General features: G+C 33.0%; 1 protein-coding gene across 1 annotated transcript; it reads left to right on the top strand.

Annotated features, from left to right (window-relative positions):
• The first annotated feature begins 8805 nt into the window (after positions 1-8805).
• LOC132733846 (protein amnionless-like) lies at positions 8806-20449 on the top strand. Its single transcript, XM_060720566.1, has 13 exons — positions 8806-8978; positions 9310-9473; positions 9980-10079; positions 10545-10765; positions 11274-11429; positions 11863-11959; positions 12629-12714; positions 15292-15421; positions 16592-16708; positions 17194-17308; positions 17790-17994; positions 18590-18697; positions 20414-20449. The coding sequence occupies exons 1-13, from the start codon at positions 8942-8944 to the stop codon at positions 20447-20449; spliced, it is 1572 nt and encodes a 523-aa protein (XP_060576549.1). The 5' UTR covers positions 8806-8941.
• The last annotated feature ends 518 nt before the right edge of the window (positions 20450-20967 follow it).

The raw sequence follows: 20967 nt of genomic DNA, 5'->3' as shown, positions 1-20967 counted from the left end.
TATTTCGGCCATGCTACTTTTGGTCATCTGGAGCGTTTCTTATACGACATCCTGTCATCACCGCTTCTTAATCTAGTTTGACATTTAAATACAAGTTGCCTTTAACATTTTATGGTTGATTTTGTTTTTAAAAGTAATGATTAAAATCTCAGTTGGCGCCACATTAGCGTTGCTATGAAGTTAAATAACATGACGTTGCTCTGTCCGTGAATTTGACGTCATTTTTGCAACAAAAAAATTACGCACCTTCATTGCCTATAACCGTCTTTTACAAGCTGTTTATTTACATATAATGTCATAATTTACACTAAATAGCATTTATATATAGTATCCTATGATGTCACAAAATTAAAAGGAGAGTTTGCGTTAAAATTATAACTTTTAGCAACTTATTATTCGAGTAGCTATCGTTTTGAAATCAAAGTGCTCCGTGATTCGTTGATCATGTTGCCATAGTGATCGGCGCTTTACATATATTTATTTTATCATGTCTTTTAATTTAGAAATATTTAGCAAATAAATACTTTAGCAAAATATTCAATCATCATATTGATATGACTGTTTATAATAATTTTATAGCCTTGTCTACGAACTTTCCGGACAGCCCTCATATTTAAAAATGTTGATTATGTGTCATACCATTAATGTATTATCAAATGGGAGAGTAACCTACAAATTCTCAGGGATATATAGTTATTGAACTTAAAAAGGTTTAATTTTCTATGCTTTTTATCAAGTTAAGTGGATGCTAAACATAAATTATTATTAAGACTTAACATTGTAAGTTAAATATATAATGCTTCAGAATAATGCTTGTATAGGATTGTGACATTACCGTATGTTATCAAATCAATGTGTCATTACATAGTATGGTTACATGCACATTTATGGGAAATTTGATGTTAGAATATATACAGAGGTCGGAAATTTTCATTTAAGTTATAGATTTTAAAGCTTTGTGTAAAGGTTTGTGGATGCTTAATATCAATACTGGTAGTTAATTTGCGAGTACTTATTAGATTAAACTTGACATTAAATGATTGGTTTATAATGAATATATTTATATCATACCTGTATAATCATGTTCAAAATCTCAGGAAATAACCCAAATACACAGTAACTTCAAAGAGAATAGCCTTCCCAGAGATGCTGAATCAAAAATTAGTATTTTTACAAGTCAGGTTGCAAAGTCATTTAAGTACATCATTTGTAAGTGTGTATACATTGAAATTAACATTTGCTATTTTGAAAATGTATATATAATTTTGTAATTACTGGTTTGGATGACATTGCCATACAAGGGTTTGTTATTGAAACCAACAGAAGTATTGCTTGACATAAAGTGTTAGCTTGTTGTTAAGTTCTTGCTAAGAATAGTATTTAGTTTTGGAGGGAGGATATTTGATTGTATTGTTGCTTTTTGCCCCCAATATTTACCGACAGAGGTAACTATTTATTTTGATGGTGTTTTTTTGTACGTGCAAAATGCTTATATACTTAATTATCCCCCGCCCATGGAATCAGGAGGGGGATATTGTTTTGGCGTTGTCCGTCCGTCCGAATTTCGTTTCCTGACTAGTTCTCTGCAACTACTGGCTGGAATTCAACGAAACTTTATGGGAATCATCAATATCAAGAGATGAGCATATCGTCGGCTTGTTTCAGTCAGACCCTTTATCTCAGAGTTATGGCCTTTGACTAGTTATGCATTATGCATATAGAGTAAAAATTGTTTCCACGCTACTTCTCTGCTACTACTGGCTGGAATTCAAAGAAACTTTATGGGAACCTTCAATACAAAGAGGAGATGCGCATATCGTCCTCTGCAACTACTGGCTGGAATTCAACGAAACTTTATTGGAATCATCAATATCAAGAGGAGATGGGCATATCATCAGCTTGTTTCAGTCAGACTTTTTTACTCGGAGTTATGGCCCTTGATTAGTTATGCATTATGCATATAGAGCAAAAATTGTTTCTGCCCTACTTCTCTGCAACTACTGGCTGGAATTCAACAAAACTTTATGGGAACCTCCAATACTAAGAGGAGATGCGCATATTGTCAGCTTGTTCTGGTCAGACACATTAACTCGAGAGTTATGGCCCTTGATTAGTTATGCATTATGCATATAGAGCAAAAATTGTTTCTGCGCTACTTCTCTGCAACTACTGGCTGGAATTCAACAAAACTTTATGGGAACCTCCAATATTAAGAGGAGATGCACATATCGTCAGCTTGTTCCGGTCAGACACTTTAACTCAGAGTTATGGCCCTTTATTAGTTATGCAGTATGCAAATAGAACAATATTTGTTTCTGCGCTACTTCTCTGCAACTACTGGCTGGAATTCAACAAAACTTTATGGGAACCTTTAATACCTAGAGGAGATGCACATATCGTCGCCTTGTCCCAGTCAGACACTTTAACTTAGAGTTATGGCCCTTGATTAGTTATGAAGTATGCATATAGAGCAATATTGCTATTTCTTTGCAACTGCTGTATTGATTTCAACAAAACTTTATGGCAACCATGGATACCCAAAGGCAATTTACATCTCATTGGAATGTCCAGATATTTAACCCAGAGTTATGGCTCAGTAATTGCCCTGAATATTTATCAGGTACAAAGAATATTACTGTTTATGCCATGATAAATATATAAATAAAGCCTTATGTCTTCAGTTGTTGTGTTAGTAATAACCAGTACTTGGCGGGGGATATAAATTCAACGAATGTGCTTGTTTACTATACATTGCTAATTTAGTTAGTTAAAGTGATACAGAGGTACTGTTTTCATGTATATTATATTAATATTCATTTATATGTTAAGCTATGTGTTACTTATGTAAAATCATAATTTGTTTTTAAATTGTTTGAAAAAAAAACAAACACACACACAACTAACAACAGTTACTATATACTTGCTATTGCCATGCCAAGTTGAACAGTAAACTTCTGTGCTATTTTGAAATGACATGAAGTTCAATTTACTTTCTGTGAAGCTTTCTTTTTATGACCTTTATCCCTGCACTAAATAATTTTTTTGGAAAAAAGGATTTTTGCTAAGCTTGTTGATACCACCATCTTTTCTCTAGGCAAATGTAGAATTTTGTTCAGAATTCATTTCTTGTTTTGGGTTATTTTTAGCTCAACTTAGCAAATTTGAATCAGAGAATCTGTTGATCTCATTTTCTTACTGTTTAACTTTATGTTAAGCCATATAAGAATGGCCCATATTTGTAATATACCCGGTAATTAATCGTTGAAAATATTAGTTTACTTTGCAAATGCTCAATTTGAGTTGGTATGTTTTGATTTATATATATACAGTTTTCAGTTAACATATAGAATCTTTAAATGTTTCTTAGTTTCACATATTAATTTTGTTATGTAAATATCAAAAGTTTACTTTAGTGTGTTTATTTTTTGTATACTATATATTTTCTTTTGTTTTTAGCTCACCTTGCACAAAGTGCAGGTGAGCTTTTAGGATGGCCAACCAAATGGCGTCCGTCGTCAGTCGTCCGTCCACATTTTAAATATTCTAAGGACATCTTCTATGATACCGCAAGGCCAATGTTAATGAAACTTGGCAGGAATACTCTTTGTATGAAGCTCTATCAAGATTGTTTAAAGAATTCCATTTCATGCAGAACTCTGGTTGCCATGGCAACCGAAAGAAAAAAAAAATCTTTTAAATATCTTCTTTAAAGAACCGTAAGAGCTAGAGCTTAGATATTTGGCATGAAACATCTTCTAATGAGTGTCTACCAAGTTTGTTCAAATAAAAGCCCTAGGGTCAAAATTGGCCCGGCCCCCCCAGGGGGTCATTGATTTTCCCTATATGCATATAGTAAAAACTTAAAAAATCTTCTTTTAAAGAACTCAAAGAGCTATGGCTAAGATATTTGGCATGAAACATCTTCTAGTGAGTGTCTACCAATTTGTTCAAATAAAAAGCCCTGGGGTCAAAATTGGCCCCCGGCCCGGGGGGTCATGATTTTCCCATATATGCATATAGTAAAAAACTTAAAAAATCTTCTTTTAAAGAACTGTAAAAGCTAGAGCTTAGATATTTGGCATGAAACATTCTTCTAGTGAATGTCTACCAAAGTTTGTTCAAAAAAAGCCCTGGGGTCAAAATTGGCCCCCCCAGGGGGTCATTGATTTTCCCTATATGCATATAGTAAAAACTTAAAAAATCTTCTTTTAAAAGAACCCAAAGGTGCTAGAGCTAAGATATTTAGCATGAAACATCTTCTAATGAGTGTCTACCAAGTTTGTTCAAATAAAAGCCCTGGGGTCAAAATTGGCCCCGCCCCAGGGGTCATTGATTTTCCTATATGCATATAGGTAAAAACTTAAAAATCTTCTTTTAAAGAACTAAAGAGCTAGAGCTAAAGATATTTAGCATGAAACATGTTCTAATGGGTGTCTACCAAGTATGTTCAAATAAAAGCCCTGGAGTCAAAAATGGCCCGCCCCGGGGGTCATTGATTTTCCTTATATGTGGTAATAGCAAAAACCTTAAAAATCTTCTTTGTGAAAAAACCCAAATAGTTGAGTTTTAGATATTATACATTGAAACATTTTAAGTAAAAAATCTACAAAGTTTGTTCACAACCAAAAGCCTGGGGGTCAAAACTGGTCCTGCCCCAAAGGTGTCATTGTTTTTAACTATATGGGTATAGTAAAAACTTAAAAAAAATTTCTTTTTTTTTTAAAAAACCCAATGAGCTAGAACTTAGATGGTTTTAGCATGTAACATCTTCTTAGGGTGGTCTAACCAAAGGTATGTTCAAATAAAAAGCCCTTGGGTAAAAATTGGCCCGGGGGGGGGGGGGGGGGGGGGGGGGGCTATATACAGGTGAGCGACCTCAAGGGCCAATCATGGCCCTCTTGTTTTTTATTAAATGCCCTCAAAGACAGGTTCATATTTTTTTCCAGCCATTTTGATATATTTGCTTCGAGTGATATAGTGTGTTGGGGTGATGTTTTTCTACAGAAATAAGTATTTTGAGTTATGAGGATTTCAGTATTAAAATAGTATTAAAGTATGAAAACGAGGTGCCAACAGTGTAGACCCTAGTAAGATTGCACAAATTGTTACAACCACATCTTCAAAGAGTTTATACTGCTTATTGAATCAGTACACTTCTTAATACTTCTAAATTTAATTTGGGACTATTTTGTATAATATAGTCAATCAGAATTATCAAATCAGAAGTAAAATTCAAATTTCCATATATTATCTTTACAGTTTTGTCATTTACTAGTCAGAAGTAAGATTTGAATTTTGATTTGTGATATACATAGTTAGTACTAACTAGTCAAAGGTATACATGCATATTGAATTTTGATTTATTATCTACATACAATAATTGTCAGTATTTTCTAGTTAGATGTAAAAAAAGTATTGATTGTTATATAAATCTACATGTTAGTCAGTATTAATGTGGATGTGGACAATCACAGAAGTAAAATTTGAAGTTTGATTTGTAAATCTACATAAATATTGTCAGTGTTCACCAGTCAGCAATAAAATTTGATTTGTAAATCTACACCAATTATTATCCGTTTTCACTAGTCAGCAGTAAAATTTTGATTTGTAAATCTACACAAATATTGTCAGTGTTCACCAGCCAACAATATGGTTTGAATTTTATTGTGTTTACGTTCTAAGGTCAGTATTATCTACTCAGAAGAATAATTGTAATTGTTATATACACAGTGTGATTAGTATAAATAATTAAGATTGTTGTTATTTACATATTCACTAGTCAGGATAAGATTTAAGTTGTTTTTTCTCATATAGTCAGTATTATCTACTATTATCTAGTCTAAAGTATATGATCTACATACTTTATTTAGTAATACCTAGTCATATTAAATGCTCAATATGCTACAAAGTAAACAGTAAATCTATTTCCTGTTACTCAACTCATTCATAGATTGTTTTCATTTTAAACTGTCAGCTATAGTGCTAAAATTATGATTTATGATTTTGATGTATAAAATTAATAAAAATTGTTAAAAGAAAACTAAGTGCCTTTTCGTTTTTGAATCCACGACTTAAATGAATCATTTGCTGTATTATATTACACACATTTATTTTATACTGAGTGTATTATTAGCTTGTCTGTCTCAAAGAAAAAGTTGTGATATTTTGATCGCTGTGTCATCATTGCCGTGTACACTAATGTAGCCCATTTGTTGAACAATATTAAAGATATCAATATGAAACTTGGAACTTATCATGACAAGAGGCAGGTGTATGATGAGTGACAATTTTTCTGAAGGCTTTATGTTTTGAATTATGCCCCCTTTTTTAAACCCCCCCCCGAGGAATCGGGAGGGGGGAAAATTTTGTTTTTCGTTGTTTCCCTCCTCCGTTTCCCTCCGAATTTTGGGTTTTTCACTACGTTCTCTGCAACTACTGGCTGGAATTTCTAACAAAACTTTTATGGGAATCATCAAAAATCAAAGAAAGGCGAATGCGCATATCGTCGGCTTGTTCCCCGGTTTCCGAACCCTTTAACATCAGAGTTTATGGCCCTTGATTAGTTAATTGTAGTATGCATATATGGAAGTAAAAATCGTTTCCGGAGTAGTTCTCTGCCCAATTACTGGCTGGGGAATTCAACGAAACTTTTTGGGAATTCATCCCAATTATCAAAGAGGATGCGTCATATCGTCCCCGGCTTGTTCCTTGGCCAGACACTTTAAACTCAGAGTTTATGGCCATGATTAGTTATGCAGTATGCATATGGAGTAAAAAATCGTTTTCCGCACTACTTCTCTGCAACTACTGGCTGGAATTCAACGAAACTTTATGGGAACCTTCAATACACAAGAGGAGATGCGCATCCCCGCCTATGGAATTGGGGGGGGGGGAATATAGTTTTGGCGTTGTCCGTCCGTCCATCCGAATTTCGTTTCCGGAGTAGTTCTCTGCAACTACTGGCTGGAATTCAACGAAAACTTTAGGGAATCATCAATATCAAGAGGCGATGCGCATATCGTCGGCTTGTTCCGGTCCGGAGTGAGGCCCTTTAACTAGAGTTATGGCCCTTGATTAGTTATGTAGTATGCATATAGAGTAAAAATCGTTTCCGGAGTAGTTCTCTGCAACTACTGCTGCTGGAATTCAACGAAAACTTTATGGGAATCATCAATATCAAGAGGAATCGCATATCGTCCAGGGTTGTTTCCGGTCAGACACTTTAACTCAGAGTTATGGCCCTTGATTAGTTATGTAGTATGCATATAACAGTAAAAATCGTTTCCTGCCACTAACTTCTCTGAAACTACTGCTGGAATTCAACGAAACTTTATGGGAATTCAACAATACCAAAGAGGAGATGGCATATCGTCGGCTTTGTTCCGGGGTCAGACACTTTAAACTCAGAGGTTATGGCCCTTGATTAGTTATGCAGTATGCATATGGAGTAAAAAATTGTTTCCCCCGCTACTTCTCTGCAACTACTGGCTGGAATTCAACGAAACTTTATGGGAACCTTCAATAACCAAGAGGAGATGCGCATATCGTCGGCTTGTTCTGGTCAGACACTTAACTCAGAGTTATGGCCCTTGATTAGTTATGCAATATGCATATGGAGTAAAAAAATCGTTTCCCGGAGTAGTTCTCTGCAACTACTGGGCTGGGGAATTCAACGAAACTTTATGGGAACCTTCATACCAAGAGGAGATGCGCATAATCGTCGGCTTGTGTTCCAGTCAGACACTTTAACTCAGAGTTATGGCCTTGATTAGTTATGCAGATATCCATATAGAAAAATATTTGTTTCATCGCTACTTTTCTCGCTACTACTGCTGGAATTCAATGAAACTTTATGGGATACTAAGAGGAGATGTGCATTATAGTCGCCTGTTCCTGCTCAGATACTTATAACTCAGATTTATGGATCTTGATTAGTTATGTGGTATGCATACATCTCATTGGCATTTCCAGATTTTACTATTTAACACAAAGTTATGGCTCTGTTATTGCCCTGAATATTTATCAAGTTCAAAGAATATTACTGTTTATGCCATGATTAATATATAAATAAAGCCTTATGTCTTCAGTTGTTGTGTTAATAATAACCAGTACTCGGCGGGGGATATAAATTCAACGAATTTGCTTGTTTCAAAATTCTTTATTAAGTTGAATGATTTCAAAACTAAGGTCTATATTTTGAAGATTGTAGCCAAATCTGCAGAAATATTTGTCTTAAAATTGCCATTAATATGTGCATCTGTAGTAATGACCCTGTGGACTGTTTATTAAAAAATTCATAAGCGAAATCATGGTTGACTTAATTTTGCCAAAAAAGAGGTAACAATTATAAACATATGAAATACTTTCCAATATCCGGGTGAAAAATACCGCCATTAAAGATCAGGGAACATTGTTGGACTGAGATAAATCCAAAATACATTTTTCTATTAAACTAAAGCTATAAATGACTGATTTATTTACTACCATTTAATTTAATTTTTATTTGAAACACATCTTTTATGAGAATGCATGTACAATTTAACTTTATAGATGTGGTTGGTTAAATAAGTATTCACTGCTTATAGTCGCCAGTCTACTTGATTTTTATATATCTACACACTAATAAAGAGGACCCCAGTCTGGTCAACATTTCATTGTGTGTTGTCTTATCTTAATTGAACCAAGTAACTTAATTAGCATAATTATATGAGTGAATTATGATACTTGATTGAAATTACTGCAGCGATACCTGATACACAATGGTACTGTACTAGTACACTGTAGATAACATTTTATACTATTTAATTGCTGAATAATACAAAGACCTGAGGTGAAAGTCCTGCTGGAGGAATATTTTAGTGAAATTTCGTATAAAAAAAGCAAAACTTTCTTTTTAAAGAAATTGTTATCTTAAAATTTTATGTTTTAGGGGAAATTAATAATGAGGTTACTAATTTTCGTATTTGCAATAGCTTGTGGTAAGTTATAATCTTTCTTATATTTCATCAATTTTATCAAAATTTATTTTAAAATCAGTTATTCTTTGTTTTCATTGTTAAATATTTTGTGTCATGTAACTGATGTAAGGGGATTAAAAGATAGATAAGCACTGTAACATATTAATTAGAACTTTAATGTAGAAGTATGCTTGTTTTTTTTTTTTTGGGGGGGGGGGGGGGGGGTGCCATTTTTTTTTTTGTTAATATCTTTTTTTATCATCATAGTTATAAGTTTCTGTGTTTGTAAAAGATACAACAATTATGACCAATTCATTTACAACAAACATGAAATCAACTTCTACTATTACAGTTTCTGGCAGTGTTGGTCAGTTTACAAAATGGTTGAGAAACACCGACTTAAACAACCCGTATAACTGGGATAGAGGTAACCTACCATGTGGTAATGACCGGATGATCCTGCCGGACGATGGTCCAGTTGTCTTTATGCAGCTTAACACTACAATACAAGAACTGGTAAGTCGACGGTTCCTCTCCTCCGAATCGGTGGAATAAATTAACTATTCAGAATGTGAAATACATCTAAATTATATATGATTCTATCTATGGAATATATCAACTTTTTTTCAGTTACAAAATGTTTATATGAATTATATTATAACTATGGTGTTGTGTAGAACGGATTTTTTTTGAGAATAATATGATAACAATTGCTGAATTTCCAATCAATAGATAACAAACTTTGTGAAATAGATAGTAATTTCTTGATTGTTTCCAGAGTGGTTTCTAAAATGAATTTTCATTTTCACTTTTTAGTTTATTAGCTTCACTGAGAATAGTTTTAGCTATGTTTTATTTTGTCAGATGATTTTTATGTAAAAATTGCCATATGCAAGATTTATTTCCATATTGTATTGATTTTTAAAGCTAATTTCCTGACAATGACAAAACATTTGAATTTTAAAAATTTTCTTGTTACTTTGCTCTATAATTTTCTGATATAAAATGAATGTATAACACAGGTTCTACCAAGAGATGGGGAGCTTGTGTTTGGTAGTTATGCTACACTGGCCTTCACTAACAACCCAGATCATAGTGCTGCTTGCCTTGACTCTGGCACAGGTATAATATATTAACTTCTTCATGATAAAATATAAGATTTTAAAAGCTCCCTTTGTACTGGACAATGCTTTTATTCTGAAGTTTGTAATTGAGTACCAGCTATCCTTATTTCTACTGTACTGTTCAAGAATAATTTCTTGACAAAAATCTGATATGAAATAAATCTACACAAAGTTACTATTTTTAAGACTAATTTTTTAGGGGCGACTGTGGCTGAGTGGTGACAGTGGTTGCCCTCAAGTCTCTTGTCCCTCACCACTCTGGGTTCGAAATTCTGCAAAGGACTTGGGAATAATTCATGTGAGAAAGCTATCCAACTACAATGTAGCTTATGGAACATCGGTGGTTTTACTCATGTACTCGAAAAAGTACAATTTTACTTTTAAAACAACTTCTTTTTACAAAAAAAAAATATATATATCTTTGTCATGTGTTTTGACATCAGCTTCAGCTCTTTATTTGCAGATATAACATTCAATGCAAGTCACCCAGCTAATTGGTTGGACCCTGATAACTGGTGCCCTACTGATTCTGAACAAGGGTCATGCCAGCCCATGGCTCTGCTTGACAGTGAAAGAATCCCCTGTCAGACTGACCATGTTATATTTCCTACAGGAAGTTCCTACTATGTGAACCTTGGTACCAATCTTAACATCAAAGTTAATACTTTGAAAGTATCAGGAAAAGTAAGTTTGCTATTTGTTACTTACATCATTTCTAGTACTAGATCAGGGTTTGGAATCCTAAGGTTATACATTTGTACACTATAGATAAATGAAGTCTCTGTGTTTGCTGCCAAGAAGTTGTGGCCATGGACTGTGAATGATTTGCCCCTCATTGTTGTGGTTTAAGCTGAGTCTATTGATAAGCTATTATTTTAGTAAACTTGCAGAAGATTATGCCCTGATGCTTACAGTATACAATTTATTTAATTTAAAAAAAATACCATTTGTTCTTAACAATGTCAACATGATTCAAATTATTTAAATATGAATAAACTAGTTGATAAAGTTACGTGTACTGAAAATAAAAAGAGACAATTTGATTGATATTGCTATGTGTCAATACAGTTGTACAATTATGTTTAGAAACAAACAAATTGTACTATGCATGTGTATAGTAAAAATGAAAATACATACCAAGATATGGCTGTTGTCTAATATATGATGATAAACCCCACCCCCACTTTCACAGGCATACAGCACAACATCATTCCGAGATTTCCTGGCAACTGAGAATGGCAGAAACATTTTCCCCGCCCCTCAACCAGGGCCTAGATCTACAGTCAACATCATGAGGCGGGCCTGTAAAGATGATACTGGGTGTGGTTGCGGAAACGATCAGGGACAGGTGTGTAATTTATAATATTTTTTATCTCTATAGCACTTCACATAACCTCTTTTATAGCATCTCTGAAAACTGAAATGTTTCCATGATAACTTCATTGAAGACAAAAATGGCGCAGCACTAATTCAGTTGTAAAATTGTTTAAGATGATATGTTCCCAGTATAATGATCAATGAATTTGTGAGGGGGGAGTGGATTTGGTGGATAAAATGTTAATTTTACAACCTAGCAGGTTGGTCTGAGGCCATATAAGGCCACAACCATGTTTAATTATATAATACCAGTAACCAGAACTGGTTGATTTTAGGTTATGCTTATGAGGTTTTAAGATAAGCTTCAAGCTTTTATCATGATTGAACTGAAAAAAATATGTTTGAACATTTTATTTCCAGATTTTATAGGGATTTATTAGTTGTAATTTTTGTATTTTTTCCAGATTTTGTCACAAGTATGTCAGATACAGAGATCCAGGTGTAGAAGAACTAGATGTACTAGAACTATAAAACCAGTCGGACATTGTTGTGATATATGTGGTATGTCATACATGTATAAATAATAATACATAAATTAAGAAGAAAAAAAGTACTTTTTGGTTGTCATGGTTGCAAGTGGAAAGAAAAACGAGAAGGCAATGGTAACACCACTAATTAAATAATTGCATATGCAGGTGCTTGAAGTGTGAACCATCAGTACTGATATAAAATTACTAGTCTTTTGAATTTAATCTTATTTCTAAACTTTTGAATTTAGCCTTACTTTGAACCCGGTCTGGTTAATAAGGGTTTCTTACAATTTTTAAATGTAAGAAGGTAGAACAAAAATATCTTTGTTTTGCTTTGGCTTTTAAAATTTATGGACCATTATTTTGCTGTAGAAATCATCCATAATTATATGTTCCTGATAGTGACTATAAATATATATATATATAAATACCATATAAGTTCTTATTTCTGTAGGCTTAATATTCTGCCATTTTTGTTAAAATAAGGGGTTTTAAATTTCTCTGTAAAAACAGACAACATTTCAAAATTTGTTGATGTTACATTACTTCTGGTTAAAAATGCTGATGACTTATAATGTGTTTCATCATAATGATCATGTATCTGTATATACATGTTATTAAACAAAAACAACAACAATGTTGCATGAGCATGTAATTATTTACATGTATATATATTTGGAAAATGCTGCATGTATTACAGGTGGGATGTTGAACATCAGTTATGGAGTGGGGTTCAACTTAAATACTTTGAAAAATGGTATACAAAGAAACTTCCTTGATGGCAAGGTAAATAGGCCCCTTAATCTTTCAAGTGATTACAATAATAAAAAGACATTTAAGTTTAAAGCCAGGCTAGCCTGTGCATCAATGCAGTCTGATCAAAATCTATACAGTTAGATGCTTGATGTTGAAATCCCTTAAATTTAGAATGGACTGTGCTAGAGATTAGTTCATTACACATTAGCATGGCCAAGGTAAATATCATTGATAAATTATCATTTTTTATTAGCTCGACTTTTTTTTTTTGAAAAAAAAAGTAGAGGTATTGTAAAAGTTGCGGCGGCGTTGACGTTGCCGTTTACGTTGCCGTCCGCAAACTTGTACCTGGATCATAACTTTTTTATTTCTTGGTGTATTGTCTTCATACTTGGCCACAACAACCCTTGGGACAATACCTTTCAGTAGACCACACTAACCTTGACCTTCATCCATAAATGACCTTGACCTTCAAGGTTAAATGTCCAAATTTTGCTTGTTCATGCTGTTATTGGCTGTAACTTTGTTATTTTTGAATGGTTTGTCTTCAAACTTGAACATAATAATCTTCAAGGATATCCCTTAAAAATAACCTGACAGACCTTGACCTTCACTCATAAATGACCTTGACTTTGAAGGTCAAATTATTGAAATTTTCATTTTTTTGGCTATTATTGGCTGTAACTTTGTTATTTTTGAATGGATTGTCTTCAAACTTGAACATAATAATCTTCAAGGATACCTCTAAAAAATAACGCGACAGACCTTGACCTTCACTCATTAATGACATTGTATTTGAAGGTCAAATTATTGAAATTTTCATTGTTTTGGCTGTAACTGACTGTAACTTTGCTATTATTGAAGGGATCAACTTCATATTATAACAGAACATACCTTGTTGTTAATCAAACCCAAATTTGCTTGGGCTCTTTAATGACCTTGACCTTGAAAGTTTAATTACTGAATTTTCTCAGATTTGTGCATTAAATGACCATAATTATATATTTATTGATGTGTGTGTGTGTGTATAAATATATACATATCTATCATCATCATCATCATCAACAACAACAACGTATATTGCGTGTTTCTATTTTTAGAATTGCTTGTTACTATTTATAGAATTGCGTGTTACTATTTATAGAATTACGTGTTACTATTTTTAGAATTGCGTGTTTCTATTTTTAGAACTGCGTGTTACTATTTATAGAATTACGTGTTTTTATTTTTAGAAATTGCGTGTTACTATTTTTAGAATTGCGTGCTACTATTTATAGAATTGCGTGTTACTATTTATAGAATTGCGTGTTACTATTTATAGAATTGCGTGTTTCTATTTTTAGAATTGCGTGTTTCTATGTTTAGAATTGCGTGTTACTATTTATAAAATTGCGTGTTGCTATTTATAGAATTGTGTGTAACTATTTATAGAATTGTGTGTTTCTATTTATAGAATTGCGTGTTTCTATTTTTAGAATTGCGTGTTTCTATTTATAGAATTGCGTGTTTCTATTTTTAGAATTGCGTGTTTCTATTTTTAGAATTGCGTGTTACTATTTATAGAATAACCAAGTTATGGGCCAGACACGATTTTGCTGCAAGCTAATGCTGTGACCTTGACCTTCAAGGTATTGACCAAAATGTTGCGCGCGCCATGTCGTCTCAATATGGTGATCATTTCTGTGAAATAGTTGTAAAATCCGACTTCAAATAACAAAGTTATGGGCCGGACACAATTTTGCTGCAAGGTCATGCTGTGACCTTGACCTTCAAGGTAGCGACCCAAATGTTGCGCGCGACACGTCGTCTCAATATGGTGATCATTTCTGTGAAAAAGTTGTAAAATCCAACTTCAAATAACAAAGTTATGGGCCAGACACGATTTTGCTGCAAGGTCATGCTGTGACCTTGACCTTCAAGGTAGCGACCCAAATGTTGCGCGCGACACGTCGTCTCAATATGGTGATCATTTCTGTGAAATAGTTGTAAAATCCGACTTCAAATAACAAAGTTATGGGCCGGACACGATTTTGCTGCAAGGTCATGCTGTGACCTTGACCTTCAAGGTAGCGACCCAAATGTTGCGCGCGACACGTCGTCTCAATATGGTGATCATTTCTGTGAAAAAGTTGTAAAATCCAACTTCAAATAACAAAGTTATGGGCCAGACACGATTTTGCTGCAAGGTCATGCTGTGACCTTGACCTTCAAGGTAGCGACCCAAATGTTGTGCGCGACACGTCGTCTCAATATGGTGATCATTTCTGAGAAATAGTTGTGAAATCTGACTTCAAATGTTTTTATGTTTGACTATGATACAAAAGAGAAAGAACATCAAAACACTCGGCAATCTGATTAATACTTGGGGCTACTCCCCCTCTTACAAATCAGATAGCCTTGTGTTTCGATGCTCTTTCTATTACTTAACAATTTTGATCCTTGTACATGTGGATAGCCAACTGTAAATTAAATTGAATACAGAATTTATTCAGTTGCATGGAAAGGTGCAGCTAACTTTAGCTAACTTCTGTAAGTTAATGATTGATGTTTTTATCTAGAATACTTCCCGTATGTAAGATGTGTCACTTTTTGTGTGTTATTTTTTAGGATGCTTATAAGAATGTGAAATATATAGTCTCCAAAAGAACTGATGGAAAAATACAAATGGTTCTCTTAGATGATGATGGTGTGCAGAGCTCTAAAGTTACTGCTGAAATCATGGCTGACCTTAACTCTGGTGAGTACATTAGGCTTAAAGGTTACTTCTGATATTATTGTTGCTGATTTTAATCATGCTGAGTACAGCTTATCGTATCTGGTGAGTAAAGAGCTCAAAGTTACTGCTGAAATCATGGCTGATTTTAAATCTGGTGAGTACAGAGCTCAAAAGTTACTGCAGAAATCATGGCTGATCTTTAATCTGGTGAGGAGCTCAAAAGTTACTGCAGAAATCAAGGCTGATCTTAAATCTGGTGAGTATAGTGCTAAAAGTTACTGCTGAAGTCATGGCTGATTTTAATTCTGCTAAGTACAGACCTCAAAAGTTACTTCTGAAATAATGGCCGATTTGAAGCCTGGGGAAAACAGTGTACTGCTGAAATCATAGCTTATCTTAAATCTTGTAAGTACAGAGCTCAAAGCTACTTCTGAAATTGTTTGTGATTTTAATTCTGCTGAGTACAGAGCTCAAAAGTTACATCTGAAATAATGGCTGATTTGAATTTGGTGAGTGCAGTGTTTAAAAGTTACTTCTGAAATTGTTGCTGATAAAAATTCTGCTGAGTACAGAGCTCAAAGAAACTGCAGAAATCATGGCTTATCGAGTACAGAGCTCAAAGTTACTTCTGAAATTATGTCTGATTTGAACTCTGTTGTGAACAGAGCTCAAAAGATACTGCTGAAATAATTTCTAATCTTAAATCTAGTCAGTACAGAGCTCAGAAGTTACTGCTAAAATAATTGCTTATATTAAATCTGGTTAGAAAGGAGCTCAAAAGTTTCAACATAAACTAAATAGATCAGACATTTAAGTAAAAATTTTAAAGCATTTTTAACTCTAATTAGCAGAAGACAAAAAAAAATGCTGCTCAAACATTGGCAGTGTTTACCTGTGTTGAGTGCAAAGATAAACCTTTACAGCAGAAAATTTACAATTTTGGTTAGAAAAAAGTTGTTTTAATACTTCCCACACCATTGCAATGATTGCATTTAAATACAATACATGTAATGTAGTTAATGAAAAATAAATATGATGTAATTATTAACATAAAACATGTAAAAATTATCTTACTTTTTTTACATATTAAGAAGTGCAGTATGAAATCAAATCAAAGTATGAATTTGTTAGTTACATGATAATTGATATAAATGGTTTATATTTTTCAGATTTATATTTTTCATTTTTCAGATATAAACAGTGGAGGTTTAAGATATGGGGTCACACAGGTCAGTTTGGCGTCGTCTGCTACAGGAGGGCCTTCAACTGGTAGTGGTGGAGGTAGCGCTAGTGCACATACAGGAACTGGTAATCAAGTCTTGTTAAATCAAATGAACTATATAAATAAACTTTATTTTTCACATAAACCATGGCGCAGGAGGATTACACTAGTGCAGTAACACTTTGACATGACATCATTTGCGTATTATACAAATATAGAGTTAAAGTGGGCTAATGTTAGCATTACACCATAGGGGCGTCCATGAAAAATGACGCCTTTTTTAACTGTAAACCATTCTTACTTTGGATATGTGATAAATAGAAGATTATATTTGTGTAGATTCAATACTAAATTTATTGAACTCGTTGAATACAAAAATATTATGCAATATACACTCATTCAGTATCCTCTATGTCATTATATGTTAACTTTTGTTGCTTTTTAAGTAAAACCAAACAGTCAAAAGAATTCTGATTGTAACTTAATTATTATAGAAAGCAATTGAATTTTTAAAACTAAGATTATTAGTACTGATTACAGTCTACTGAATCTTGTCCAAATTATATTACAGGAAGTAAGAAAGGGTCAATGAGTAAAGGATCTGTGGCAGGAATCACTATTGGTGTCATCATTGCTATTATAATAGGTCTGGCTGTAGGTTACTTTGTGTATCAAAATAAAAACAGGTAAGTTAATTAACATCTTTAGTGCGAGTGGTTTTAGTGGAAGCATACACTATCAGTATAGATATTTGCCAGCTGAATTTATTGATCAGTTTGGCCACTCTATACATTTGGTTGCTGGATATTGAGATAAAGGTAGTGAAATTATTTGAACTTACAACTATAAAACTTTTTGCAGACATCTGTCTCTAATCTCATGATTTCCATTGGTCAGTGCACATTCTTTACCAGTTTCTGACCAGTCAAAACACCTGAGCACTGACAATTTTTTTTTTATCATTGGATGGTAAACTATCAGTGAATTGAAGGTATAACACCCAATGTTGTCACCACTGAGCTCAGTCGTTTGTATCTTACTATAACTTTGTCTATTTTGTATCTTACTACAACTTTGTCTATTTATTTCTACACGATTTCATAAATTAGATTATTCGGACATTGTTAAAATATTGTGTACAAGTTTCTTGATTTGTCAATTTTTCAGACAACCAGATGAATCTGCTGGTTTCAGTGTAAGCGTATTCAGCAAATTTAACCGGTTTAACGCCAGTCAGAAGCGCAAGCCTCAGGTGTCAGTACCACCTTCAGTAGGGTTCAGCTGGGGCTCTAGAGATAGTGGGCTCAGCAGTATAAGTGGGGCAACATCACAAGGTTTTGATAATCCCATATATGGATCTGTCCCTATGGAGGTATTATATACTTTTATCTGATACATAACTTCAATTACATAGCTAAAAGATTAAAAGCTGGATAACTTCCATTCCATAAAGTCAGCATAGTCTAAAAATTCGTTATCATGACTGCATGTTGTTGTTTTTTTCATCAATCAAAAGCCATATATAAATAGTGCAGAACCTTAAGTTGCCCAAATAGTTTGGACTTATTGTCAGTAAGAACCAGTAATTACTTAATGAAATTTATTTTTCAAAAGTCAAAATGTGCATAAATTGAATGTCTGATCATCTTTAAATGAAAGATACTGCCAATTAATACATAATCAGACAGGCAGTTTATGAATTGACAATCAATGTTACATCATGATATTGTATATACAATAGACTAGTTTGAATAACATATGGTGGAGTAGAACACAAACATCACAATTCGGTATAAGCATTGAGATTCAGTAAGATTATACAAGACAAACAAATTATTAAAAATCCCTAAAAATATTTTTCATATTACAATGTAATGAAATTTCTTTCATTCAGACAATTAGAACATTTTCAGAGCGAGGCTTTATAGTAAACATCATATGAATAAAAGAATTTATGTTTACTGTAGAATATGAAGCAGATGGATTTAGAGATGACACCAGGTGATTTTAGTACTATGTCAGATACCCAGCCAGATAAAGGTTTTGACAATCCACTGTATGACACAGTCCATCAGGTATTCTTTAAAATAATCTTAATTCCCCTTTACCTCTCTTTATCTAACAAAGTGATGCAGCCCTACTTACCGCTAATGTGCAAAAATATTTTAGTTTGATTGTGTTGGAAGCTAAATGGAATCTGTTTCCTAGTAACCTGCTAATTTGCCAAAGTATGTTTGGTTTTACTAACTTTGAAGTGATGATACTGATTTATAAAAGAAGTAATTAGATGTGTTTGTAGATTAGTGCCTGTCAAATTCAGTGCTTCAATTTTCAAGTTGTCAATATGTAATATTTTGGCAAAAAGATTTTTCTGCAAATGCATTGAAGAAACACGAGAGTGAAACAGAATCTATTGTTGTGGTGCTTTTGGTTTAGTTTTCACTAGGAAATCACAGCAGTGGGCCATTTTGGGATTCCCAGAGCACTGTTCGTCCCCACATTTTTCCTGGGGAAAGGCTGTCTAAAGTTTTTTTTAGAAACCTAGTTGCCTTCACTTTTGGGAAGGAACTTTAAAATGAAAAGCGGGGGGTACAGTGAAAATGATAAAAAAGGGGGAATTTCAACAGGGTCACCCGATTCACAGCCCAATGCATCCTACTGGCAAACCCAAAAATGATGTACTAAACTTATTTTAAAAAACCATTAAAAGGATAAAATCATTCTTTTGTTTTTAAATCAAAAAAGAAAAATGTTTTTAAATCATGGGGAATCATAAATTTTTTTTAAAAATTTTTAAATTAACCCCCTGTTCTTTTTTCCCCGGAAAATCTTTAAATTATGTTTCCCAAAGGAGAATCCCCAACTGCCCACTGTGATGACACTAGGTCCCAGTGACCATGCTGATACTGATGCATGATGGGAGAAAAACATGGAAACCAATTTTAAAATAATATTCATCATCAATGCCAGATAAACAGATATTACAATAATTATGTCCTTTTATGTTCTTAATAATCATGTTCTTAATATTAATAATTTTAAGTATTTAAGATTATTTAAGACATTATCTTGAAGTGTTGCTATAATGCTACCATTGTGTTATGCTAGACAAGTGTGTTATACAAGCATAGCATTATTATACTACAATGTTATTATGCCAGCATAGTGTTATAATATGTTATGCCAGTACAGTGTTATTATGATGTTAAATTGCTAGCATAATGTTATACCATCATGTCAGCATAGTATTATAGTATCATGATTATATGCCAGCACAGTGTTATTATGATAGCACAATGTTGAAATGCTAGCATAATGTTATTATACAATCATAAATCTATGATATAGTGTTTTGCCAGCAGTGTTAAAATGCTAGGATAATATACCATCATGCTTACATAGTGCTATGCTGGCACAGTATCATTATGCTAGCAAAATGTTATACTTCTAGACCGCTATTATAATACCAGTTATTATGCTCATGCAATATTTATGATGGGACACTGTTCCCAATGTAGAAAATATGTTGCCAATTAAAATCTATAAACATTAAGTCTATAAAGTTTTCTATATTCAGTCCTCGAAAAGATTTGTAGTGTTCCTTTGTGCCTCAAATGTTACATTAAATTTTGTCCTCTTGTGCCAAAAATGTTACATTAAATTTCAAGGACTAAACAAAAACACCATTTCCAAACTACTTCACCAACCATGACTTATATAAATGAAGAAGGAAAGAAAAAAGATAGAAAATTACAGAAAATATAAGTTTATTTGTGTGCTTTGTGTTTCAGGTAAAAATACAAATTATGTTTTATCATATAAAGTGATAAATGTGGTAATGAAACCTAATGGTAACATAAAACAATTTCATATGACATATATTTACAAATGGATCAATATTAAAACATTATAAAATCAACACAAATAATCAATATTTACACAATAATATAAATTTACACAAAAATATTGCACATTTTATACATAACAAAATATTGCACATTTTAAACATAACAAAATATCGCACATTATATACACAAGATACTACGAAGTCGGTAATATATTTATCTGTAATAAACAGGGAATGTTAAAATATTTCGTTGCAGGAAGATGATCATGCATGTTTTTTAACACATATATGACTAACATCTTGTATAAATAACTTGTTTTGTAATCAAATGTAATTTCTGTACATGCAAGATAACATTTCAGCATAAATTACATTTTAACTACTAAATTTTTTTCTTTGTCTCCATACCTTTGATTCTCCATTAATCTATTTGTTTCTCTTTATTAACACACACTCTTCACAGAATATACATTTACATGTAGGTATATCATTGATATT

Source organism: Ruditapes philippinarum, unplaced genomic scaffold (assembly GCF_026571515.1).
Source record: "Ruditapes philippinarum isolate M1 unplaced genomic scaffold, ASM2657151v2 ctg1319_1_1_1_1, whole genome shotgun sequence".
In the NCBI taxonomy this organism is placed as follows: domain Eukaryota; kingdom Metazoa; phylum Mollusca; class Bivalvia; order Venerida; family Veneridae; genus Ruditapes; species Ruditapes philippinarum.
This window is presented reverse-complemented; position numbering and strand designations above follow the sequence as displayed.

Bases quoted from the DNA above. Each gene is read 5' to 3' on its own strand.
- LOC132733846 (XM_060720566.1), top strand. From the start codon at position 8,942: ATGAGGTTACTAATTTTCGTATTTGCAATAGCTTGTG. The intron at 16,709-17,193 runs GTAATCAAGTCT...ATTATATTACAG, and splicing joins TAGTGCACATACAGGAACTG to GAAGTAAGAAAGGGTCAATG. The intron at 17,309-17,789 runs GTAAGTTAATTA...TCAATTTTTCAG, and splicing joins GTGTATCAAAATAAAAACAG to ACAACCAGATGAATCTGCTG.